Consider the following 26,936-nt stretch of genomic DNA (forward strand, 5'->3'; position numbering starts at 1 on the left):
ACAGGCCAATCTTCTAGAGTAGTAGAGAGTAGTAGTGTCCAGAGGAATGCCTTTCTGAAGCCTGCACAGCCTCCACTTGCTGACTGAAGAAGGTTTGGCCCATCCACTTTTTTATCCTAAAGTCAGTATATCCCACCCTGTTCCCTGCCACGGACTGTGGGAAACAGATGTCATCAGCAAGGCTTAGGTAGACAGGAAGAGCAAGTGGCAGGAGGCTATGAGGACATCATTCTCTGTGGGTCCTGCCGGGCAGCCTGCAGGTGAGGGAGACGAGTTCTAGGACATACAAGGTGAGACTCTACCCAGAATCTGCCACCAGACACACTGTGAAGACTGCAGCAACAATTCCGTTGTTCTGTGAATGGAGGTGTGCAGTTAAGTAAGGGGATACAAAACAAAAATGAATGCTGTCCAGTCACCTGACACAAGTGATCACGCTCTTCTGTAACATTAGCAGACTAAAATATTCTCTCATCTCTTCCTGGGGAAGGGCACTGCAGCTGGAGCCCAAGGTCTCCTGCACATTAGGTATTGCTATAACCTCACCCTACACCTCCTGCCAGTTCAGTCAGTTCCTGGAACGTCATTTTAAAAGGGGGGATGACACAAAACCAATTTTTCCAAGATGAAGGTCAAGAAGATACAGAGGAAGAGACATATATTCCATATCTAGTCCTGTACACAGTCATGTCCATGTGATTTACACACACAGTTCATACATGGGACACAGATAATATCGAGGTAAGCACATATTAGCACAGGATTTTAAAAAATTCAAGCTTTATTACTTCTTTGGGAACTCTAGTCCACTACTGAAATGCTTATGTCATTCAAGAGCACTAATGAGAACGCCTGCCACACGAGGCTTGCATGACTCGAGCTGATGCTTGGCTTCTGCAACCCAGAGTTAATGTGTTCATAGAGCAAATGCCAGCTTCCGTCTGAGACAGCCAGCTCCTCCTAAATGGCAGGGTGGGGCACTCACTGCCGATCACCTTCAGCCTCCAGTGGAAGCCAACAGAAAGGTACCTCATCTAGCACAGCATCCTCAGCCATCCAGGAACCAAATTCCAAATCAAGAAGACAGAGTACTCTGGCTGCATGTCCCCAGTCATGATCCATATACCCAGTACCTGATGCACTCAGGTTCAGTCCATAACAACGTCATACATGTCTTCTGAATATACATACATATACTCCACAAGCCACACAGTGTGAAGTACTGTACCTAATCCCCAGACTGCAAACATTACCTGATTCTTTAAAGTGACTCTCAGGAGATTTACTCTAAGTACGTGCATGAACAGGAGTGGGGCAGTGTGGCAGGGAGAATGGTGGACTCAGTTAAGCACATAGAGGATCACCAATTTCCTGAAAGACACTAGAGACGAAGGGTGCAGCCAAGCGCTAAGTGCTTCTCACCTCTTCCGGTAACTTGTGAAAATTAAAGGCCAGTTCTGTATCTATCCGTGACACCTAGAGAACTACAAACCTGACAAGAGACTAACAAAAGGCTGTGAACTAGAAAGCCTCATTCACATGGTACAAATATATAAAACACACTGACGAATTTCTCAGTCTGACATGATTCTTCCAAACCCGCTGTCTCAGTTGCTTTATTGTTGCCCCTTCTGCCACACAACATGATGGAGGACATCAAGAGCGCCAGAAGGAGGGCGTCAGAAAGCCTTTAGGGACAGGGATCTCCCTGCGTTGCAGACATTTCTGGACATGAAAGATAAAGAAAACAGGATGAGTTTATGACGAAACTGCTTCTAGCACTTGACAATGGGGAGATCCTGAGGAACAAGGCCCAGACCAAGGAAAGAACAGACAAAAGGAGATGCTGAGGGACAAAAAGAAAAAACTGATGGGTCTGTGGAACTCTAAAATAAAATAGATTGTTATCAGGCCTGCCCACCCCTGTTTCCCCAGAGCATGGCCTCACCTGCCATCACTACCACTTTATAGGCTCCTAGACGCTGACTGTCAATGGACCACCTCACAGCCCTACGACAAAGCCCTAGATGACCTGTTAAAAATCAACCTTCTAAAATATCTTAGTAGCCACCCTCAATGGTTCCCTGCACCTGAGACAGACAGGAGAGCCTTGGCTGACAAGGAAAAGTAAATTTGTTAGAGACTTATTGTCTACAGCTTATTATTCCTTTAGAACAGCTCCTGAAAGGTGATGTGGAGAGTGGTATGTGGGGATGAAATGACAAAACACAAAGGAATTACAGACAAAAGTCAGTGTATGGGAACACAGGAGACAGCTATCAGGTCTGGAGGCCCGAGACTACAGGACGCAAGTGTGTCTCAGGCTACAGTTAGGACATGCTGGAATAAAACATCTTACCTCCAAGAACTGCTTCAGACGTATGAAGGAACCCATCTGTCCTGAGCTCGTGATGGCTTCAATTCTATGGGGGAGAGACAGAGAGACTTGTGAGAAGTCCCCCATGATGCATCACAACACTCCATCAGGTAAGGACCAGATCCACTGACTTCTAAAGAGTGTTGGCCGCTCTTTCACGTGGTCCTCGCTGTTCTTCCAAAGGGACAAAGGAGGAGGACAACTGCTCTTGCCTGAGGTCAGAGCAGGCAGGATGAGTGCTGACAAAGCCTTCCTACCTGGAGCCCCAGTGAGTTTATTAGAGTTCTTCACAGTGGCTAGGTGAGAACACAGAACAGTCAGGCAGTGCGGCAGGCATACCAATCCCCCAACTGACTTACTGATCAACTCACCATCTCAGTGGGCCAGGTCAGTCCATGACTACTTGCAATCATGATCCCAGATAATATGGAGAATTTAGATAAAACATTTAAACACACTGGACCTGGGCGTGGGATTGTATGGTAATCTTTAGCACATAGGAGGCAGGAGCAGCAAGAATTCAGTGTCACCTTTGGCTACAGAGTATGTTGCAAGTTTGGCCTAGGCTAGAGAATGAGACCCTCTCTCAAACAAAACAAAACAAAACAAAACAAAACAAAACAAAACAAAACAAAACGGGTCAGAGAACGGCTTGACTGTCGAAGTGCACCGCGCTGCATGAGCATGGAGCATGGAGTCCTAGCCCAAATGGACATAAAGGGCCAGAAGTAGGGGATGCACCAGGAAGCCTACAGCTTGAAGACAGCAACAAAAGGATCCCTGGGGCTGGTGGCCAGCCAGTGTGACCAAATCAGAGAGTTCTGGGTTCATAAGACATTGTCCCAAAAAATGGTTAAGAGTGATAGAAAACCCAATGTTTACTTCTGACTTACATGTGCATGTGTGCCCCAACATATACACACATGAACATGAGCATATGTGTATATGAATATGTGTACACACACATTCTGGCCTACAGAGTGAGTTCTTTCAACCACTCCTCAAAAAAAAAAAAAAGAGCCAATATATTTTGACCATGAGTGAGCAAGCGTGTGTGCGTGTCTGTGTACACATGCATACTACTTTGACCAGAACCTGGAATGTACTAGGTAAGTGCTCAACCACCAATACTCACCATCAAATTCCTTATTTCAACATCTTCCTAATTTATACTTTTCCTTAAGAAACAGTACTTAGGGCATGGAGAGATGGCTTAGCGATTAAGAGCACTGGCTTCTCTCTTCCAGAGGATCCGGGTTCAATTCCCAATAGTAGTTCACAACTGTCTATAACTCTAGTACAGGAGATCTGACACCCTCACACAGATATACACACAGTCAAAACAAGAGTGCAGGGGTTGGGGATTTAGCTCAGTGGTAGAGCGTTTGCCTAGCAAGCACAAGGCCCTGGGTTCGGTCCCCAGCTCTGAAAAATAAAAAAAAAAACAAAAAACAAAAAAACAACAGTGCACACCAAATGAAAATCAATTATTTAAAATAATATTTAACAAATATTTCCTTTGAATTTCAAAATAATTTACGCATCCAGGTATGGTAGTGTACACCTTACTCCCAGCACTCGGGATGCAGATGCAGACACATCTCTGAGTGTGAGGCCAGCCTGGTCTACAAAGCAAAGGCAAAACAGCAGGGCTGCACAGAGGACCCTGTCTCACAGAACACAAAACAAAGTAACCCCCCCTCAAAAAAAAAAAAAAACTCATCCCCAAACCCAAAACTATTTACTCAAACATTAAAGCCAAGAAAAAGATGGAGGGATGGCTCGGTGGTTAAGAGCACTGACTAGTCTTGCAGAGGACCCAAGTTCAAGGCCCACACCATGAAGGGCTGTTCACAATGGCCTGTAACTCTCTAGCTCTGGGGGTTTCAACTCTTCTAGCTTCTGAGGCACTTGCATACACTGTGTGTATATTTGTGTGTCTGTTTCTGAACATTGTCAAATGCTCACACAATTGAAAATAAGTCTTTTTAAAATAATTCATTTTCTGTGTATAGGTATTCTGCCTGCATGCACATACGTGTGCACCACATATCTGTTGTCATGGATCCCCTGAACTGGAGTTACAGACAGTTGTAACCTGCCATGTGGGTGCTGGGAATTGAACTCCGGTCCTTAGAGGGCCATCCAGTGCTTCCAACCACTGGGCCATTTCTCTGAAAATAAATGTTTACAAAGAACAGGAAAGGGAAGGGTGAGTTGAAATATCTTGTTTGTTTTTGTTTTCCAGACAGGGTTTCTATGTAGCCCCAGCCATCCTGGAACTTGCTCTGTAGACCAGGCTGGCTCCAGCTTCCCAAATGCTGGGATTAAAGGTATGCACCACCACCACCTGGCAATATTTAAACAGATCCCCATACCCATCACGAGGATCAAACCTAGGCCCTTGCTCATGCTAGACACACATTCAACCACTAACATTATCTCATTTTTCACTTAAGTCAAAAATGCCCACTGGTCTGGTAAGATAGCTGAGTAGGGGTCAAGGCTCTTGTCATCAAGCTTGACATAACCTGAGTTTGATTCCACATGACGGAGGGAAACCACAGTTACTATGTGCACACCATGGTATGTGCGTGCCCCACCCTCTCAGCCCCCTAATAAACAAACAAACAAATATAACTTTAAAATATAGCATGTTAAAATATAGCAAGACCTGCAGCCAAACATTAGGCAGAGACAGAGCCCAGGTTGGAGGTCTTTCCCTTCAGAGCTCAGGAAACCCCACAGAAGAGGAGGAGGAGGAGGAATTGTAGGATTCAGAGTAGTCAAAGACGCTGTGAGAGAGCACGGCCCAAGTGATCAAGTAAGCAGGGCTCAGGGGGCTCCCAGAAACGCAAACACAATCATGGAGCCTACATGGGTCTGCACTAGGCCCTCTGCGTATACATGCCATGCTTGCTGAGGGAGCTTTGGAGACTCCTGACAGAGGGACTGAGGACATCTGGCTCCTTTGCTTGCTCTTGGGACTCTTTTCCTACTGGGTTGCCTCATCCAACCTTGATAAAAAGGTTTCTGCCTGTTTTTTTCTATCTTGTGTGTGTCTTTTTTTTTTTTTTTTTTTTTCCCGGGGCTGGGGACCGAACCCAGGGCCTTGTGCTTGCTAGGCAAGTGCCCTACCACCGAGCTAAATCCCCAACCCCTTTTTCTATCTTGTTATACCATGTTCAGTTGATGTCCCTGGAAGGCATGCTCTTCTCTGGATCCAAGGAAAGAGGGGAGGTGGGGGGACTAAGAGGAGTGAAGGAAGGGGAAGTTGCAGTGGGGATATATTGTATGAGGGCAGAATAAATAAAAATTAAAAACAAGAAAAGAGCCAAGACGGGAAGGCTGAGAAGAGCCCTGGGACAGTCTGGGCTACAAAGACTCTCTCACAAAACAAAAGAACAAGAGAAAAGTCAAAAACAAAGGCTGAGCCAAGAAAAAAAATAATTGCGTGTGCACACGCGCGCACACACACACACATATTCTCTCTCTCTCTCTCTCTCTCTCTCTCATTGCACGAGTACTTTAGAATTAATGGTGCCTGGCTTCTAGGCATTACCTACAAACTCCCCAGTGGTCTGCTCAACAAGTCTATACCTGGGGAAGTAGTCCTCTTTGATGAGAAGGATCATCTTCCAGAACTGGACCTGGTACTGCTTCATGAGGGCATTCCCACACACCTAGAGGGAAAGTAAGAACTGTGGGAGCAGAAAACAAACATCGACTCAAGAGAGAAAGACAATCACTCCTTTGCCTGTCCCTCCTATGGAAATATTGTAGCCAGTGTTACTTAGCTGACTAGGGAATAGATGGAAAAGACCCAACTTTCTATGAACAGAGAAGTCATTCACTTGTGAGCACTGTCTTCATGTATAAGGCCCCAAGTCCATCTGTGAAAGAAAAATCTAGCTGGGCAGTGGTGCATGCCTTTAATCCCAGCTGTGGAGGTAGAGGCCAGTGGATCTCTGAGTTCGAAACCAAGATGATCTACAGAGTGAGTTCCAGGATAACCAGAGCTACAGAAAAACCCTGTCTCGAAAAACCAAAACAAAAAAATATCTAACTTTCTTCTAGGTCAGAGGTCAAGATTTAACAAAGACTTCTTTTACCATACTGAACATGTCTTTCTGGAGGGATGGCATTCCACCGAGCCTTAGTTAAGAATCTAGAATGCTACTGTCAAAGAGTCAGGATCTGTACTAATGTACCATAATGTCAGGAGCTATAAGGTAACTAGACTATTAGAATTACAGACTGAAGGGCCTCAGATTTGTCAGGGCATAAACCCTCACCATTCATTAACTCGTGGCAAGGTCTTATTGGGTAGCCCAGGCTGGTCTCAGCCTTATGGCCCTCCTGCTAAGGCTCCTTTTGCTGGTGTTACTCCATGGAGCAGCATGCCTAGCTCCTGAAGCTTATTCAGGAGCTGCTCTTTCAGCTGGCTGTGGCGGGGCATGCCTTGGATCCTGTTACTCAGGAGGCAAAGAGAAGTGGATCTCTTAGTTCCCAGACAGCCTTATCCACATAAAAGTTCCAGCCCAAAGTTATAGTAGTGGTTCCTTAAGGGTAGAAATGTATGACACTTCCAGGGAGGGAGGTACCTCACCCAAGCTTGCATTTTCTTCCTGAAAAACATGAATGAGATTGGATACTGACCCCAGCACACTGGGTAAGAAACACACAGAGTGACAGCCTGGGACAGGTAGCATCTTCACAGTACACAAAGCAAGGAAAGTGGCTCACAAAGCAAGAACATTTATGAAAGATGAGCCAGGGAGACTGCTGGTGCCTGGTGATCTAGTTCCTGTTTCCAGGGTCTCGGAGATTCACCTGCGCAGTCTACCATGCTCCACTACTCACTTCTTTTTTTTTTTTAAAGATTTATTCATTTATTATATATATCACTGTTGCTGTCTTCAGACACACCAGAAGAGGGCATTGGATTCCATTACAGATAGTTGTGAGCCACCATGTGGTTGCTAGGAATTGAACTCATGACCTCTGGAAGAACAGTTGGGTGCTCTTAACCGCTGAGCCATCTCTCCAGCCCCACTACTCACTTCTATATCCCTAAAGTGCAGCCTGCTTTTTGCTTAGGCTGGAATGCACATTCTTATAGAGGGCAAAAGGTGCTTGTCCACACAGATATGGACAGGAGAAGCCAGGAAAGTTAAAATTGCAGGCGCCATTCAAAGGAAAGAGATGTTTAGCCTGTCTTCTGCCTAGAGTGCTGGCTGTCTGATGCACCAGGCTCAGGCTGTATCTTCAGAACTTACGTTTTACTTATCCTGGACCCTTTCCCTGTAAACCTCATTACTTTTAGGCCATAAAACTTATCCTTGTGAGAACTGTCAACAGCTTAAGTGACTTCGGGACTCCCACAGGGAGTATCTTTGCCTCAGTCATATCTCCCCAGAGCTTATCTTGAGCATTGTTTCTGTGTCAATGACAATCCATCTATGGATGAAGCCACACGTACTCTATAAAGAGTTTCTATGTAAACATGTCTTAAGCTTTCTTGTACTCCCAGGGCTGTGGTAACTGTTATCTGAAAACTTTTTTCCAGAATTGTGCTATACTCAAATATGGCCAAAAAAAAACAAAAAAAAAACAAAAAAAAAACCAAAAAAAACCCACAGCAGCTGATGTCAGACTCTGAAGTCTTGGCCCAGTACCAGTTACCTAAATTGGGCTGAACCAGTTTCCTTCTTCCCTCACCTGGATCGATGGAAGCCTGCAGGGACCTGACGAACACAAAGAGGGAAAAAAAGGGCACATCCTAGCCTGAGGGAGAGAGAAGTCAAGGCCGTGAGAGATGAAGGCAGACACCAGGTCCGTCTCCAGGCTCAGGAGAAGCTGGGTGGCAGGAGCTCAGTCTTGCTCAGTACCCGGCTCCACTGCTGGGCTGGGTCCCATTCACTGCACCCTGTGACCCAAGACCACCTCAACCACCGCCTTCTCTCGTTTAATAATGGAATTACCTCCAAGAAGTCAAACAGGAGAGTGGCTGTCACATCTGAGAGAGGCTCCATGTTTAAGATCTGCGCCAACCAGCGCCAGCCATGATTTAAGCCGTGAGGATGAGCCTGGAAGCAAAGCAGCTGCGTCAGGACGCCATCTTGTTTACTCACGGCGTGAACTTTCAAGGGAACCACCCAGCCCGGAACACGAACCCCAAGACCACCTGACCCATGCATACAAGACAAGGACCAAAAGCTGAGGAAACTTCTGATCTACTGCCCGGCTCTCACAGCAACTCTACAAGGTTCCTGTGAAATAGTCATGGTATCGATGTCCTGCTCTGGGCAGGGGTGGGAGGTGGGGGTGGGGGTGGAAGGTGGTGCTGGCAGTGTCCTCAGCCAATATCATTAACTGGTTTTTTGTTGGTTTTTTTTTTTTTTTTTTCAGATGGAGTCCTGTCTTTGTAGCCCAAGCTGACCGCAAACAGACTGACAGCAATCCTCCCTGGCCCACTCTCCCAAGATGGAACCTTGGTAGTAAACCACCTCACCTGACTTCATTCGCGTTGATTTTGATTTTGTGGTTTTGTTTTTGTTTTGAGACAGGGTTTCACTGGCAATGGCTGGCCTTGAACTCACTGCCTGTTTCCTGAGTGCTGGGATTAAAGCTGTGTCACTCTGCCTCCCCATGGCACACTTGTTGGCAGTGACAGGGTCTCACTGTGCAATCCAGAGTGATCTAGAACTTGCAATCCTTCCGCCACAGCTTCCTGAGTGTTGGGCTATAGGCTGCACATCCCAGCTGGCTGAAACTTTTATAAAGGTCGTGACACGCAGAATCTGTTCTAAGTTAGTTCTTTATGACTTTTGCTGATTCAAAAGAGTAGCCCAGGAATCAACATCTACTTCTTTAAGCAGAGCCATGAGGCTGCCATTCTCTTTGGCCCACTATTCCATAGCACAGCCTTGCTAAATGACAGCTTAAAGAGCTCTCAAAGGCTGAGTTACAGGCTTGGTTTCAAGTCTGTGACACTATCTCAAACCTTTAGGATGTTGAGCCCAGCTGGAAGAAGTTAGGTCACTGAGGATACTGGTGATGCCCCCAACCCCTTTTTGGAAAAGCCTTTTGCACCTTTCATGTGCCTGTTGTCATAAGCAGCTTTGCACACTGCACATGCTTCTGCCATGATGCTCTGCCTCACTGTGGCTCCAAAAGAAACTGCACCAAGGGGAGTAAGATCTGAAAGCTCTCACAACTGTGCTAGCCCACCAAGCCGTAGATGCTTCCCCCATGAAAACTGTCTCCGTTAACAGAGAGCTGACTAACAAAGGCTGCACTTGTTGTGGGTGCTAGACAACCATTCCTCATCCCAGCAGGCCTGTTCTACCTACCTCCTGCCGGCTTCCATATGGCCACTGGAGCTGGATGATGGCGGCATACAAACGGATCATCCCAGACATTCGTTTTAGAAAGTTGTCCTGTTGCTCAACCTTGGAATCCGTCACTTGGTAGCCAAGCATCCTATGTGTGAAGATAAGATTCAGAACACCACCACCAAAATGAGGGTGACAGAGAGGTCCCTTTCTTCCTCTGGCTAAAGGGACTGCTAGTCACACTTTGTATCATTACTACATATTATTAATGTCTGTACAAAGCACTTCTATGCATGCCAAATCTCTGCAAAGCAAACTCACCAGTGAATACAAATTACAAAAGTGCTTCAGGGGCTGGAGAGACGGCTCTGCAGTTAAGTGCACTGTCTGCTCTTCCAGAGATCCCGAGTTCAATTGCCAGCAACCACATAGTGGCTCACACTATCTATAATGTGACTGATGCCCTCTTCTGCATGCAGGGGTACATACAGATAGAGAACTCATACACATAAAATGAACAAACGAACGAACAAATGAATGAATGAAGACTGCTTAAGTCTGGATAATTTTACATTCACCTGACCAAGCCAGTCATCTTAGAAGGGAGCCTCAGTTGAGAAATGCTTGCATAAAATAGCTATAGGCAGGCACACACAGCATGTTCCTAATTACTGACTGATGAGAAAGGGCCCAGCCCATTGTGGCTGCTGCCACCCCTGTGCTAGTAGTCCTGGGTATTGTGACAAAGCAGGCTGAGCAAGTCGTGAGGAGTATGTCAGGAAGCAGCACTCCTCCATGGCCTCTGTATCAGTTTCTGCCTCCAGGTTCCTGCTCAGCTTGAGTTCCTGCCCTGCCTACTTGCCACGGTGGACTGTGATATGGAATTGTGAGTGAAGGAAACTCTTCCATGCCCTGGTCACTTACGGTTATGGAGTTTCATCACAGCAAAAATAACCCTAAGAGCTTCTCAGTGAGAGTTAAATGGCTTAAGCTATTTTGTGAAGCCATTAGATAAATAAATTCTAAGACTCCTGGATGCCAGATCTAGCATTCTTTCCAGTAAGCCATGGGGATTAAGAACTATCATTCCTAAATCTACAAATCCTAAAAGATCTCCAATTTGCATGAAAAACATTATGTTTTTACCCTTTTTTGTGAGACAGAGTCCTTGCTATGTAGCCCAGGCTAACCTGAACCTCACTTGACAGGACATTTAACAGTATAGAGAAGGAGCTGTAGGAAAGAGTGAGAACGCATTCTGATTCTTATGCTACCACTTTCCCCAGAGTGAGTGAGAGGAGAAAACCACTTCACCGTTGATAATCCTCCAGAGGCATCCCTTCCTTGAAAGCTGGGTAGAAAGGAACGGAGTACGGACACTTCTTGTGGAGGTGGGCAAGAATGAGGTCTCCCACTTTGGGGTGGAGCATCCAGATACCAGAGGCCACCACTGCAATGGGGAAGGCCGCTTCGTGGTGAGAGGCCACTTCCTCCTCCCCTTGTTTCTAGGAATACAAAGATGGGCACAATTTCAAATTAGTGTCACAGCCAGGCTAGTACTGTCTACCAGCTTCTTCTACCCATACCTCTGAAACAAGGTTTCTCACCACAAATTTCTCGGCCAGTTTGTACTGGACAAAGTCCAACCCCTGTGGGTTAAGAGTGACGCACACAGAACGTCCACCAGACTGGACAGGCTTTCCAGAGAGCAGGCTGTGGATCTTGTCAAAAACCTCCTTCAGCTTGGAACCTGGGCAGGAAAGGACACGTGATAAAGAGACGAAGCTGCGGCTGGCGGTGGTAGTGCACACCCACTCTAACTGCAGCACTGGGAATGGGGCAGGAAGATCAGGAATACAGAGCTAGCCTGGGCATGGAGTGAGTTTAAGACCAACTTAGTTGACATGAGACACACAACTGCATGTCAATCTATTTCTAAATGCAGTGACAAAGCAGAGCCCCTACAGAAACCCATTTGTATAGTAGTTTAGAATCTAAGCCCCAACATATTATATATAAAATATTTATATATTGTATAAATTATAATTATATAAATTAATATTATATATACATATATATAAATACACACACACACACACACACACACACACACACACACACACACACACACACACAGAGGGCTGGGGGAGATGGCTCAGTGGGTAGAGCACTTGCTGCACAAGCATGAACTGGGCTTGAACCCCAAGCACCCACGTAAACTCGAGTGTGACAACACAGGCTTGTAACCCCACTGCTAAGAGGGTGGAGACAGGCAGATCCTGCAGACCCACTGACCAGCCAGTCTAGCCAAAATGTTAATCTGCAGGCTCAGTGAGACGCTTTGTCTCACTGAACAAGGTGGAGGAACTAGAGAGATGGTTTAGCAATTCCAAGTACACACTGCTTTTGTGGAGGGCCTGAATTTGATTCCCAGCACCCATGGCGGTGTCTCACAACCACCCATAACTCCAGCTCCAGGAAGAGCTGATGCCTCTGGCCTTAGAGGACATTTCACTTACTCCCACATACCTACACATAATTAAAAATAAATCTTTAAAGATAAATAAATGTAGGTTAGAGAGATGACTCTGGTTATAAAAAGTGGCTGCTTTTCCACAGGACCCAGGTTCAGTTCCCAGCATCAACAAGGCAGTTCACAACTGCGTCACTCCATTTCCAGGGCATTCAATACCCTGTTCCAGCCTCCTGGGCACCAGACACAGACATGGTACATAGACATATGCAGGCAAACACGCCCACACACAACGCAAATAAAGGAAGGAAGGAAGGAAGGAAGGAAGGAAGGAAGCAAGGAAGCAAGGAAGCAAGGAAGCAAGCAAGCAAGGAAGCAAGCAAGCAAGGAAGCAAGCAAGCAAGCAAGCAGAGTACTATAGAGGAAGCTACAGTCAAGCTCTGGTCTGCACACACGCATGCTCTGGTGAGCACGTGAGACAGTTAAGGGTCTTTCTGCTCTGGCTGATGTCCTTCTTTCTCTGGGACGGGCGTTCCTTCACCCTTAAAGACCCAGAAGTAAACTCCTGCTATGGTTTGGATTTTAATTGCTCATTAACTGGTGGACAATTTAATTATCACCAAAGCTCCATGAGGTACAGGCTAGACCTTCAGCTTGGCTCTAGTGGAAGGTAATGTCTATGAGGTGGGACCTAGAATGAGGTCTTCAGAGGAGTAGGGACAGACCCTTGGAGGAAGAGGCTAAAGGACCTGTGCCCATTTGTTTTCACGTCCCAGCTTCCAGGTCCATGCTCCTGCCCAGTGTTCCCAACCATGATGTGCCAAAGGCAACAGGGCCAACAGCATAAACCAAAGCCTCTAACACTGCAGGCAAAAACAGCCCTATAAACCTTACAGCTCACCAGTCAGCAGGGCTGACACCACATGAACTAATGTGTATGCAGAGCAAAGAAGCCCTGGGCTCCAAACCCCTCAGCAGCCACGGGTAGATGATGGGGTCTCTGAAGTGGCTGTTCCTGCAACACTGCCTTCTGGGCCTTTGACCTGTGAAATGAGGCTGGAGATAAACAGCTCCAATAGGGACAGTAACTACAGTTTCTCCTTCCTGTCACTGTCATTGGCTCTGTGATACAGTGCTGTGAACTACTGGCAGGACAAACACTGCTTTTCCCTGTGCTTAAGCAGATCTGAATTTGTTTTCATTACTCTAGTACCTATAACCAAAGGTTTAATTAACCAGCACTCCAACTGAAGAATACTTTACGAAGTTCCTAAGGCCTTCAGAATGATACTTTTACTAATGACTCAAAAACAGCCCTTAAAACAGAGGTATAGGAGGAAACCAAACCGAATTAAGAAGACGTCACAGAAACGACAGGCAGAGTAATTCCAGAATACAAGCACTCACTTGGATGTTAAATGTGCCCACTTCTATACACGTCTCCCCAGTGCACCCCTGCTACTACAGCTACCAAGCTTCCCAGGGCCATAACAAGTCTGGATCTCACAACCTGCCCCGTCTACCCATCCCATGTCAGATGCGGCTACTATACCCTAGCCCATGTCCACTTAGAGATCTTCCCTACACTGTTATCAGCCACCCTCAGTGAGAGAGTCAAAGTTCTTTCTCTCTTATTGAGCACCAATTCTAGAGCATGCTGGATCTCAGCAGGCTCCCAGCAGAACAGGCATGGACAAGCTGACTGTTTCTAGTTCCCAGGTAAAATGTCTGAGGTCTATCAGACTACTGGCTACTCAAAGGAAAGAGAAGGAAAAGAGGCACAGAGAAGATAAACTGGTCAGGAGGGAGGGAAACACATCCAAGCAGAGAGGTTCCTAATATGACTGCTGGAGACTCTGAAGCTTGGGAAAAAGGGACCAACCAGGGATGAGTTAGGAGTCACTGGTAGAAAAGTAACATTTGACACCAGGGGGATTACAAGGGATAAACAGAACTGTGGGGTGACAGCAGGACCCTAAGAAGCACTACAATCGAGGCAGAGCCAGGAGACTGAAGAACTCACAAAGGAGGAGTGTCGTGCAGCAGTCAGGAGGTGTCTCAGAGAAGCTTGTAGTCCACAGGCCAAATGCAAACACTGGCTGGATTAGAGACTGATCAGAAGACCAGGGGAGTCAAGGCTAGGACATGAGCAACTCAAGTACATTAAAAGGCTGAGGGAAAGGAACTGCAAAAGGAACCAAGCTCAAGAAGGGGACAAAAATGAACAGAGTCTACAAGTGACAGAATGAGAAAAAAGGCAGATTTTTACAAGAGCCGACTAGGGCAGGAAGGTCACCTCAGTCTCTAAAACATACTAATTAGAAAACACAGCCTGAGGAGGAGCTCATGCTGCTTCTGTTTCCTGGTTGCGGCTGAACTAAGACTGTGGTGACAAGGGGAAGGTATGAGGATAAGCAGGAGACAGCAGTCAACCCCTCTGCTGTCACTGACAAACAGCACATTAAACCACCAGCATGCAGGGTTGGGGATTTGGCTCAGTGGTAGAGCGCTTGCCTAGCAAGCACAAGGCCCTGGGTTCAGTCCCCAGCTCCGAAAAAAAGAAAAGAAAAGAAAAAAAAACAAAAAAAAACAAAAAACCAACAACAACAACAACAACAACAAAAACCCAGCATGCTATGTGTTTATTTATACTCTGCCCTGTTCCACAAAGAATTTCAGGCAACAAAGGGTAGGAAGGGAACTTGGATAAACTGCCTCGAGGGCACAATCTCCAACATTCCTGTGCCTTTTTTGGCAACAAGTTGAGAGGGCACTGGGGCACAGTGAGCGAGAGGGCACTGGGGCACAGTGAGCGAGAGGGCTCTCCAGCTGTTCTCCTGTTTCTTGTTGGTACAGTCTGAATCTAGAGGCCTCCTCATCTATGGCTGTGTGAAACTGAGCCCCGGCTCTAAAGGTCTTTCTTTGTCTGGCTTTATTCTCTACATTTCTGCTAAGAGAGAGTCAATCTTGGAGTTTGGAGAAGCTAAAACAGGACAAAGCAGGAAAAAAGCAAAGATATAAGTGACTTCCTAGGTGGGTGTTCACCAGTTTCCTTCCCAAGTTCTCTTCATGAGAACTTAAAAGCCACTGAGGGGCTGGGGGCCAGGTGTGCTTACTGGTAAAGTGTTTGCCTAGCACGTCAATACAAAGCCAGCACCACCTCAAAAACACAAATAAACAAAACCAGGCATGGTGATGCACACCTTTAATCCTAGATGATCTACAGAGTAAGATCCAGAACATATAAGGCGATGTAGTAAGACCCTACTCCAAAACAACCACCCAGTGATTATTTAAATCATTATAAATAATTTACTATCCTGAGAGGTGGCTCAGTGGCTAAGAGCACTGACTGCTCTTCCAGAGGTCCTAAGTTCAAATCCCAGCAACCACATGGTGGCTCACAGCCATCTGTAATGGGATCCGATGCCCTCGTCTGGTGTCTGAAGACAGCTACAGTGTACTTATATGTAATAAATAAATCTTTAAAAAAAAATAAAATAAATAATTTACTATTAATCCCTAACTTATGAAAAAATGAATCAAGGCTGAAAGATGGCTCAGTGGTTAAGAGCATGAGGGCCAGAGCTCATTCCCAGCACCCACATGAGGCAGCTCATAGACTCCATGGGATCAGCGCCCTCTTCTGGCCTCCCCAGGCACCTGCACTCACACTCAGTCACACACAGACTTCACAGAAGCCCAGTGTGATGGCACATGTCTGAACTCAAGAACACCCAGAAGGGGGTTGGGGATTTAGCTCAGTGGTAGAGCGCTTGCCTAGCAAGCCCAAGGCCCGGTTCGGTCCCTAGCTCGAGGGAAAAAAAAAAAAAAAAGAACACCCAGAAGGCTAAGATGAATTCAAGGAAAGCCTGAGCTACAGTGGTCTACTACCTCAATAACACACAGATCAGAATTAGTAGTTGGGTGGTAGAAGACACTAGGCCAAATCTTCAACCTCTAAAGCCAAAAAAAAAAAAAAAAAAAAATTGGTCAATGGCCTTTGCATGTGGTTTCTTTGTCCCCTCAGTACTTCCTCAGCACCTCCCGCAGCACCCCAACCTACAGCTGCTCAATAAAATTATTTGAGCTCGGGCTGGAGAGATGGCTCAGAGGTTAAGAGCATTGACTGCTCTTCTGAGTTCAATTCCCAGCAACCACATGGTCCCTCACAACCATCTGTAATGGATCCGATGCCCTCTTCTGGTGTGTCTGCCGACAGCGACAATGTATTCATATATAATAAATAAATAAATCTTTTAAACCCTTTTTCCTTTTCTGTGGTACTGAGGATTCAGTTAGCTAGGCCTAGCATGCACCTGAGTGTTCAATAGCTCCAGCCCAGGGGCTTCTGGCCTTCTCCTTTTAAGATAGTGTCTCACTGAGTTGCACTTCACACAGGCTGTACTTGAACGTGTGACACCACAGCCTCTGCCTTCCCTCAACCAGCTGGGATTAAGGGCCTGTACTACTAGACCCAGCTCTGTTTAAAGAAGAAAAACAAAACAGTAGGAATGTAACATACATTTGAAATGTGTGTGTGTGTGTGTGTGTGTGTGTGTGTGTGTGTGTGTTAGTGGAGATGGAACCCGGGCCCTTGCACATACTTGTCAATTGCCACACCACTAAGTCACATTCTCCAGCCCTGAACAAACACTGTAAGAACTTCACAGCTATCGAAGGTTGCAAAACTAAGACAACCAAGTGAAGGACAATATTCTCACCCATCTGACCCACCTGCGATGGTGGAGATCTGGCTCACTGGGATGGTGGCTGCCTTCTGCAGGTCCATCTTTATCTTTTTGATCTACCAAGAGAATGGCTACTTGTTAAGTGGGCTTGTGCAGAGCTGAGCACTTGCTTAGAATGAGGGAATATGACAGACCAAGTACATTGTTAGAACATCAGGCTGCCGGGCACACCACCAAAATTTTGGCCACCCGATTTCTCCTGTACCTGACTGTCCTTGCTGCTGGTCAGGTCCTCAAAGGCCAACACGCATTTGGCAGAAGCATCCTGAAGTTGCTGGTACCACTGCATCGTACTATCCTGTACCTTCACCTGCAGGTCTGAGAACAAAGACAGGCCTTAGTGGCAGGGAGCTTATGCAACATGGTGTCTGAACTAGGACTACACTATGCACCGGCTGCTTCGGTGTCACGGCCACCCTACAGAGCAGACACTAACACTCTTTCCACTTAACAAGAAACAGGCACAGAAAGACACACTGCTCTGTCCATTTCTGTGGCCAGACTTTTGCTACATTGGGGGTGTGGGGGTGGTTCTTTCTTCCATTCTTCCAACCCCTAACAATAGATAGGATAAAAAAAGGATAGAGTGGAAAGGAAAGAGATCCCTGAATAAAGTCAGGGGCCAGAAAGAGGGGATGTTATCATTAGACTACTTCGTGCTGATAAGGAGTGTTGAGTTCTTTGGGGCAAGTTTGATCTTCACCAGCAAGAGATCTAATTTGGGACACAACTACTTAACAAACCATAGCCAACAACAACCAGAACCTCCCCACCTCAGGGCCCTAGCAGTTATGAACCCTTAGAAAAAAGTCCCCAGAACCCCAGACATTACACAGTCACAGAAACTATCTGTAGCTGGCAAAATCATAGTCAGCTGCTGTGGACGATATGAAGCAGTCCTATATTCCACACCTGGGATTAGAACAAAAACCTATTTTTGTGTTTTAAAGAAACCAAAACTCCAAAACTGTCACTACAGATCCTCGAACATATTAAACAGGGGTAGCTGCACTATTATTTAAAGTACATAGAAGTGGGGTTGGAGAGATTGAAGTTCAGCAGATTCACACATTACATACAATCCTCTGAAACTCTTTTTAAAGAACAGTTGCTATTCTTATTGAAGAAAGAGCGTAGCTACTGGATCCCAGCAGCCACAAGGTGGCTCAAAACTCCCTGTACCTTCAGTGCTCTCTTCTGGCCTCTGTGAGTACCGGGCACACATGTAGTACACATAGATACACGCAGGCAAACACTCATGCACATAAGACAAAAACGAGTAAATCTTAAGCAATTCTTTCAAAATAAAATATGGCGGTGTATACCTTTAATCCTTGCACTCAGGGGTCACAAGCAGGGGATCTCTGTGAGTTCAAGGCCAGCCTAGTCACAAAGTAAGTTCCAGGATAGTCAGGGCTACACACCAAAAATACCCTGTCCCAAAAACCCGAACCAAACAAACAAATGCTCAGCAGTAGTGATATTTATAACACCACTCTCACTAGATGTAGACAGGCTTTCTGAGTCCTGGGGAACATGGCAGAATCTAGAATTGGCTCCAGATCAACCAAAACTGTATGTAACACATTAGGCAAGAGTTCTGATGAACTGGGTGGTCCTGTAGTGTGACACCTTCACGTTTGTCACATTTGCTTTTGCTTTTTTTTTTTTTTTTTTTTTTTAATATCCTAACACCTAGCCCAGTTAAGGACTGCATCCACACCACAACCCACCTTCACTCTGTGTCCCTACTGGGCTTGGGCTGGGTGCAGAGGTCTTGGTGGGAGCCCCTGGCCCCTGCTGCACCTGTGACTCCTGCAGCTTGACCCGGGCCTCTTCTTCATCCTTCTTCTTCATTTCAGAGGCTCTGGTGATCTCCTGCTCCAAATTTGAGAGGAGGTCCCGCATTTCCTGCAGGACTCGCTCAGCCTCAGCTTGGTTCTCTGCTGTGGGATAGCCACTCTGTCAGAGTGAGAGACAATAGTTACCACTGACTTCCTAGATAGATCCTGTGGGGCTAAGTCATACCACACACAGTCCATTTCTAAAGTGGGCCAGCTGAGTCAGTGAGTACACAGGGTCAAACGTTGGCACCTACTAATTTCCTGTTCTCTGAAGGAGTCACTGTTAAAGAGCTGGGAGTGAGCAGTGGCTCATGCCGCAATCCTAGCCCCTGAGAGGCAGAGGCAGGAAGATTGCTGCAATTCCGAGACCAGCCAGGGCTAGTGAGTCTCGGTTGAGAGAGAGAGAGAGAGAGAGAGAGAGAGAGAGAGAGAGAGAGAGAGAGAGAGACAGAGAGAGACAGACAGACTTCACAACCCTTATGACATTATGACACCCTGAATTTGATACCTGGAACCCCCCCCATAGAGAGAGGAGAGCACTGACCCTACAAAATTCTCTGATTTCTAAACATGCACACATACAACATAACATCAGAAGGTTTAGCACAGTCACCACCCCCACAGCAGCCACCCAGGACGTTTCTTCAGCAACACTGCTCAGAGCAGTCTTTTTTAAAAAACCTGTGACAAATATACTGTGTCATATACCAGTAATAGCAGCTAGCAATCCTTGGAACAACGCCTTAAGTCCCAAGTCATGTTGAGCTACACAGTAAGATCCTATAACAAAACAACAACAAAAATACAAATCAAAAAACAAACAAAAAACCCAACAGTGGGCTAGAGAAATGGCTCAGCAGTGAGAAGCATGTGCTGATTTTGCAGAGGGCCTGAGTTCGAATCTCAGATAATGGCTCACAACCATCTGTAATGAGAGCTGATGCCCTCTTCTGGTGTGTACTTATATATAATAAAGAAAGAAATCCTTTTTTTTTTTTTTTTTTTTTAAAGAAAGTTGTCATTTTAAAGCTTCTATTAGTATAAATCATTCATAAGTATTTGAAAGTTGTATTTCAGGTTTTTTGGTAAAAGGGTGTGGTTAGTGTGTGTGTGTGTGTGTGTGTGTGTGTGTGTGTGTGTGTGTGTGTGTGTATGCATGTGTGTGGGTGAGTGTGTGTTCGTAGGCACAGCTTTGAAATGTCAGCTCCTGTAAGTTAGCTCCTTCCTGCCACCTTGTGAGGGTGGGAGCTCGGGTTCAGCAGGCCTAGGTGCAAGGCCCCTAAGTGCTGGCCATCCTGTCAGCAAGTCCTGCTTCGGCTGTTAGAGCCACCTGTCCAGGGCTTCGCTCATGTTTTCTTGTAGGAGGAAAGAGAGAGCGACAGTAGTTTATCCTTCTGCACAAACAGCAGGAGTACTTTTTGAATCAAGAACATCAAATTTTAGTGTGACCAATATAAAAAATAGTGGCCAGTATTTCCTAATTTGTAATTTCTTCAAATTTTTCATGTGCTCAGATAAATGGACACTTTCCTTTATATATCAGTTTATCTTGTGCTCACTGTCAAATACTTCATTTTTCCAGTCTACTTAATACTCTTCTGAATCTGGATTTACAGTTAAATATAAAATATAGAATAAAATGACGATATGAAGATAAAATAAATTTAATATTTATTTTAATGTATTTATATATTTGCTATTACCCGGAAGCTGTGTGAGCTCGGCAAACGCTTCACCAATGAGCAACGGTTTCGGCTCTTACCCAGCTGATCAAGTGACGACTGCTGTTTTCTTTTCTTTTTTCTTTTTCAAAGATTTATTCATTTATTATATATAAGTACACTGTAGCTGTCTTCAGACACACCAGAAGAGGGCATCGGATCTCTTTACAGATGGTTGGGAGCCACCATGTGGTTGCTGGGAATTGAACTCAGGACCTCGGGAAGAGCAGTCAGTGCTCTTAACCACTGAGCCATCTCTCCAGCCCGACTGCTGTTTTCTCCAGCCATTAGACATTACTTAGGTATTTTCATCTTCTTTGTTTGTTCTTAGCAACAGGGTCTCTCTGTGTAGCCCTGGCTGGCCTGGAACTTGCTCTGTAGACCAACCTGGCCTCAAACTCAGAGATCTGCCTGCCTCTGCACCCCAAGTCCTGTGTGCCAGAACAACGCAGCAGAACACCTCAGAGTGTAAGGCCTTAACCTTAACAGTCATTCTGTAATCCGTTACCTCCAGGGTGGTGCGGATGATGCCAGAGATGAGGCCACACAGCTGGTTGCCCCGCGTCTGGAAGGCAGCCAGGTCCACACTCAGCAGGTCTCTGTGCTGACTGGAAGCATCCAGCTGCTGGTTGAGCTGCAGGACCTCCTCTTGCAGGGTGTACAGGCTGCGCAGACGGACCTGGCCTTCCTCCTTCCGCAGCTGCTCCTGCTCTGCCTGCTTCACACGCTGCTGCTCTGCCTCTCGAAGCTTTAGGTTGAGAATCTACTAAAAGGGCCACTGAATCACTGGGGGTGGGGGTGGGGGTGGGGGTGGGGTTTCCCTTTCCACACTGCTCAAATCCTAACCGAGCTACATCTTTTCACAGGTGAGCTCAGGAAATAAACTCCCCAGGGTCAATATATGTGAATTGCAGCTTTCAGCTTTATTGGCTGGAAAAGAACCTATGAGAGTAGCAAATCACACCTCTCCAGCTCTCTGAGGACATTTTTAAGATTTATTTATTTTTTATTTATATATTAGTACACTGTAGTTCTCTTCAGACACTTCAGAAGAGAGCATCCCATTACAGATGGTTGTGAGCCACCATGTGGTTGCTGGGAATTGAACTCAGGACCTCTGGAAGAGCAGTCAGTGCTCTTAACCGCTGAGCCATCTCTCCAGCCCTTTCTGAGGACATTTTTAGGTAGCATCAACAAAGGGGGAGGACCTGCTTGAATGTGGATGGTACTACCCTACAGGCTAAGCTCTGAGAGCAGAGGCTTTCTGAGCCCCGTAAAACCAGGAGGTGAGACAATCCCTGTTCCCGTCCTCTCGGGTGCTTGGCCACCCTGATGAAGGAGTAACTACAAGAGCCACTACCCAGGAGCACAGTCATGGGCCAGGGTCTCCTGAAGGACTCTGCTGATGGACTGATGAACCCTCAGGAGGCAGAGACAGTCACCAACACAATCACACTGAGTGTCCCAGGCACTGACCTTGGCTCTGTGGCGATGCTCAGCTTTCAGCTTCTCCTGATGGCCCAGGGCTTCTCTGGTACTGATAAACAAGGCAGGATCAGGGCTGTTTCCTGAGACCTTTCCCGCCTCCCTCGCTGTCACATTAGGCCTCCTCCAAGGCTGGACACTTCTCCAGGCTGGAAGCCTCTTTGCCTATTTTACTTTGGTATTTAAGTACTGTCGACTCTTTCACCTCAGATTTCTCTGGGAAAGCATCGAGCTGAGCGCGCACACACACACACACACACACACACACACACATCACACATCACACATCACACACACACTCAGGAAGACTCACCTCTTCTCCATCACTTCCTGTAAGTCCCGGAACTCCTTATGCAGCTTCAGCTCCTTCAGCTCGTCAAACCTCTTCAGCTGTTCGGACGCCATCTCTGAGAGGGCTTGCACCTTCCTCTCTTGCTCCTCCTGCCACTGCCTCAGGCCCTCCTGGAAAGGGACAGTACCTGTTTCTGCAAGGCCACAGCCCCTGGCTCCTCTGCTCCTGGACCTCCACCCTCAGTCCTTAAGAGCACAGAAGACTCCAGTGCATGGAAGCACCTGCTTGCTCATCAAGCTCTATGACCTGCACTTGTCCTTGAACCAATTTTATGTCTTTGTTTTTTTTTTTGAGACAGGATTTCATGTATCCCCTGCTGGTCTCAAACTTGTTCTGTACCTAAGGTTGACCTTAAACTTCTACCTGCCAGAAAATGGAACCAGATTTCCCTTAGAGTGCACTGTCCCACTAACTCCCACAGTGAGCTGTCCATGGGTGGCAAATCCTGATTAGCATTCGGTGAGCATCCTCCCACAGAGAATCTACAGAAAGCTGGCTCTTTAGAGTCAAGCCTTCCTTGATTCATGGTCTCACTTACTGTTCCTCTCATTCTGTGCGCCAATTCATACATTCGGATACAACCTTCCACTTTGATCGCTCGGGAGGACTGAAGTGCAATAGGTTCTGTGAACGGGGACTCATGTGCGCTCTAAATAGAAGATGAAAAAATAAATAAGCTTTGAACATGGTAAATTTACGTTGTCTTTTACAAAGATCACATCTTTGTTGGCTTTCTGTCGGCAGGCTGGAAAGCAGGAGAGTGGAAAGGGCCCGAGATTAGATTTAGCAGATGAGGACCTAGTCCCTGTAGCTTAATGCTATCTATATGTTTCTTTCCATCCCTGATAAACTATGAGATTCCGATCCATCAGTGTATCTCTCTGAAGATAATGATCCACTTCTCCAAAAGCTTCATCTTTTGGAGAAGAATGTTACATGAGGGGCAAAGTTCAACACAGAATCCTTTGAGTGACACCTGAGGTCCAAACGCTTTTGGGTTTTTTTTTTTAAAGATTTATTTATTATATATAAGTACACTCTAGCTGTCTTCAGACACACCAGAAGAGGGCACCAGATCTCATTACAGATGGTTGTGAGCCACCATGTGGTTGCTGGGAATTGAACTCAGGACCCCTGGAAGAGCAGTCAGTGCTCTTAACCACTGGGCCATCTCTCCAGCCCAAGATCCAAACTCTTAACACACCCAACTTAGGAACCAATATTAAATTTATAAGCCACCAATGATGAAGATAATTTAGTTTAATGTCAGAATACAGTCTAAGAATGGAGTTGTGCGAGAATTCTAAGTACTTGTGAGAAAACTCCAAGAAAACAAGAGCCTTATGACCTCGGTTTCTTCAAACACAGAAGTGTTCTCGGAATATGTTTCTGTTCCCCTCCTACATGTAGCAGACAGGGGTGTGTTTAATTTAGGTTATTCATTACATTCGTCTATGGAAAAACATCTCTTGTCACCCGGGTTTGTCCTTGTGACTAAATACTGTAGGAAAAAGGTGACTTTTCCCTCAGCGCATAAATTATCTGACGCTCTGAATAAAGCTAACTCTTGTATGAGACTTTAGTCTACCTTGTCTTTAGGCCCTGCTCTCCCAGGTTTGTGCTGCCAATGAGAGCAGCGAACGGGGAACAGTGCATTTATTATGACATCCACTTTGGCCTCCTCCTCACCATTCCTGGCCCTAACTGATTTACATTTGATCTTCCCCCAAGGCCACAAAGCACAACACTTTTTTTTTTTTTTTTTTTTTTTAAGACAGTCTTATTATGTAGCCCTGGCTAGCCTAGAAGTTGCTCTATAGACCAGGCTGGCCTTGAATTCACAGGGACACACTTGGCTCTGCCTTACAAGTGTGGCAATTAGAGGTGTGCACTGCCACACCTGGTGCTACACAGATTCTCTTTAATAAACTGGGGTTTCTTCTTGTTGTTGGGGAGATAGCTTAATGGGCAATGTACAGGCAGGAAGGCCTAAGGTTTGATGCCCACAATCCATTGAAAAATGGCATGGTGGCATGGACTGGAGAAGAGGAGGCAGGAGGATTTCTGGGATTGCTGGCCAGTTAATCCTAATTGATGAGCCCCAGGCCAATGAGGGACACTGCCTCACAACCCAAGATGAAGGCCTCTGAGAATCAAGTCCCAAAGTTGATCTCTGGCCTCCACACACATGTGCATACACACATACTCACAGTGGGTGACACAGTAAATGCCTTCCCTACAGTCATCTGGAATGGGAAACAATTGTTTCCCCAAGTCACTGTCAAGTGACTAAACATTTCAACTTTGCAGCAGACAGATCTTTTGTCTTAAGCAAGTTAAACCTTACCTGGGTTCCACTTGGTGTTGAGGGTGAAGGAGATTGTGGGCTACTTCTGACAGGAGACTTAAGTGTGGATTGGTACAGGCCTGAAGCAGATCCAGAGGATGGTGAATTATCAGAGGAAGGAGCATTCTCTTGCGTGTGGTGTGAGGTGTTGGGTAGGATGTGATCCACCACCCATCCAGAGTAAGAAGATAGTTTGGGAAGAGACATACATTCTTCCAAAACATCCTAAAGAGAAGAAAAGTAAACCTATTTGTGTATCCACTGGTAAGTCTAAGACATTATTACAAGTAATGCTCAACAGCTGAGGATCCAAGCAAATAAGTTAATGCACAAAGGAAGAAAGAAAGAAGGAAGGAAAGGAAAGGAAAGAAAGAAGGAAGAAAGGAAGAAAAAGGAAGAAAGGAAGAAAGAAAGAGGAAGCGGCCCGTCACCACGTCCGGTCCTCCACCGCGGTCTCTAGGGAGCCTGTTAAACGCGGGCCGCCGCTCACCTCGTAGCGCAGTAACCACTCGCGGTCGTAGCGCAGGCGGCCTTTGCTGGAGTTGCGGAGCGCCCTCAGTGTTTCCCAGCAGCGACCGTCAGACGGCATGGCAGGCCACCAGCTGATACTACTGACAACAAACCCTCGAATCCGCCGCCGAGGAGGCGCCGCCTTCCGCTTCCGGGGTGTCCGCCCCACATCCGGCGCAGCCTCGTCCGTAACGGTCGCAGACACCGCCCGTCAGCAGCGCCCCGCCCACTCGCGAGCGCCTCCTCCTGGCCAGAGCAAGAATGCGGGATTGAGGCCAAGCTCCTAGGGACCGCATATGGGTGAATCTTAATGTAATTTCTCTCAGTCACAATTTAATCCCAGCACTTGGGAGCAGATGTCTTGAGTTTGAGGACTGCCTCATCTACAGACTGAGTTCCAGGACAGTCAGGGAAAGGCCTGGCTAGAAAAAAAAATTCCCAGGAATGAACTCCAAGTTACTTCCATCAAAACAGTTATACAGCTCAGTCTGTGGTGCTGAGGTGATTACACTAGTGTGGCAAATGAAAGAGGAATTACATAAGCACACATGCATGTGGTGGTCTAAGTTTGACAAGTGTTTTTATTGAGAAATTGTTTAGGAGCCAGGGCTTATTATGGTGCATGCCTTCAATCTCAGTACAGAAGAGGCAAGGGGCAGGGGATCTGAGTTGAAGTCCAGCCTGATCTACAGTAGTTTCAGGCCACCCAGAGCTATATAGTAGGACCCTGTCTCTAAGAAAAAGGTATATTTGTTTTCAACATGTAAAGGTGCACGTGATTGTGGTGCGTGCCTTCTAAGGCCATAGGAATTGAATGTCAAAGGAACTGAATTGAGTTACTGGTGTTGTGAGCTCTTTTAACTGCATTTCTCTAGCCCACCTTGATAACTTCAAGGTTCTTTCCTTGGCCTTCTAGGTGGGTGCTCCATCTCACACAACCAGTGTTTAGTCACTGGACTCTCTCCAGCCCCAATCTCTGGAATTTTGGAATCGGGTTAGAATGACTGAGATGCCATAGTTATTTGAATGAGAATGGCCCCCATAGGTTCGAGTATTTAACTATAAGGTTCCCAGGTGTTGAACCTGCTTGAAAAGAATTGTGTCTTCACTAATGGAGGTGTTCATCGGTGCAGGAGGGGGGGTTTCAAAGGACTCGTGATTCCTGGTGCTCCTTCAGTGCCTCCCAGTGTGAATCCAGACATGAGCTCTGTGCTGTGAGGTTGACAATTATGAACTCTAACCCCCTAGATTAAATTCGTTTCTTTTTAAATTGCCTTGGTCATGATGTTTTTTCACAGGAACAGGAAAGCAAGAGAAGAATCAAGGCCAGAGCTCAGCCGATGCCAGCTAGGAGGCGACCCCTCTGAAGAGCAAGCTTTGTTTTGTACTCATTGGTGGGTTTTGGTTGGCAATGGTGGATGAATACTGCAGATCAAACCCAGGGTCTTGAGGCTGGAGAGATGAGTTGGGTCAGCAGTGGAGCACATGCTGCTCTGAGAACATGAGTTCCCAGCACTCGTGGTGGTTCCCAACCATCCACAACTTCAGTAGGGACTCTGATGCCCTCCTCCACCTTCAGAAAGCACCAAGTGGTACTCTATGCAATTCATTCCCTCAACACAGGAAAAGACGAAAAACGGCCCCAAATCTTACCACACAAAAAGCAGGCAGCATTTAACACATGACATAGGCACATCCCACACCTATCCTCATAAATGGTCCTCCCCAAACCCTAAGTA

The 26,936-nt window shown here is 46.3% G+C and overlaps 1 protein-coding gene across 1 annotated transcript; it reads right to left on the reverse strand.

Annotated features, from left to right (window-relative positions):
* Positions 1–763: 763 nt before the first annotated feature.
* On the reverse strand, positions 764–25,358 carry Gle1 (GLE1 RNA export mediator). The gene is made up of 16 exons (XM_032902914.1): positions 25,178–25,358; positions 24,688–24,912; positions 22,879–22,989; positions 22,302–22,450; positions 21,980–22,040; positions 21,012–21,266; positions 18,672–18,900; positions 17,144–17,256; positions 16,925–16,994; positions 11,322–11,464; positions 11,029–11,219; positions 9,733–9,862; positions 8,362–8,466; positions 5,978–6,060; positions 2,360–2,423; positions 764–1,725 (listed from the first exon to the last, which is right to left on the reverse strand). The coding sequence occupies exons 1-16, from the start codon at positions 25,274–25,276 to the stop codon at positions 1,657–1,659; spliced, it is 2,097 nt and encodes a 698-aa protein (XP_032758805.1). The 5' UTR covers positions 25,277–25,358; the 3' UTR covers positions 764–1,656.
* Between the last annotated feature and the right edge of the window lie 1,578 nt (positions 25,359–26,936).

This window comes from Rattus rattus, chromosome 5 (genome assembly GCF_011064425.1).
Source record: "Rattus rattus isolate New Zealand chromosome 5, Rrattus_CSIRO_v1, whole genome shotgun sequence".
NCBI classification, from domain to species: domain Eukaryota; kingdom Metazoa; phylum Chordata; class Mammalia; order Rodentia; family Muridae; genus Rattus; species Rattus rattus.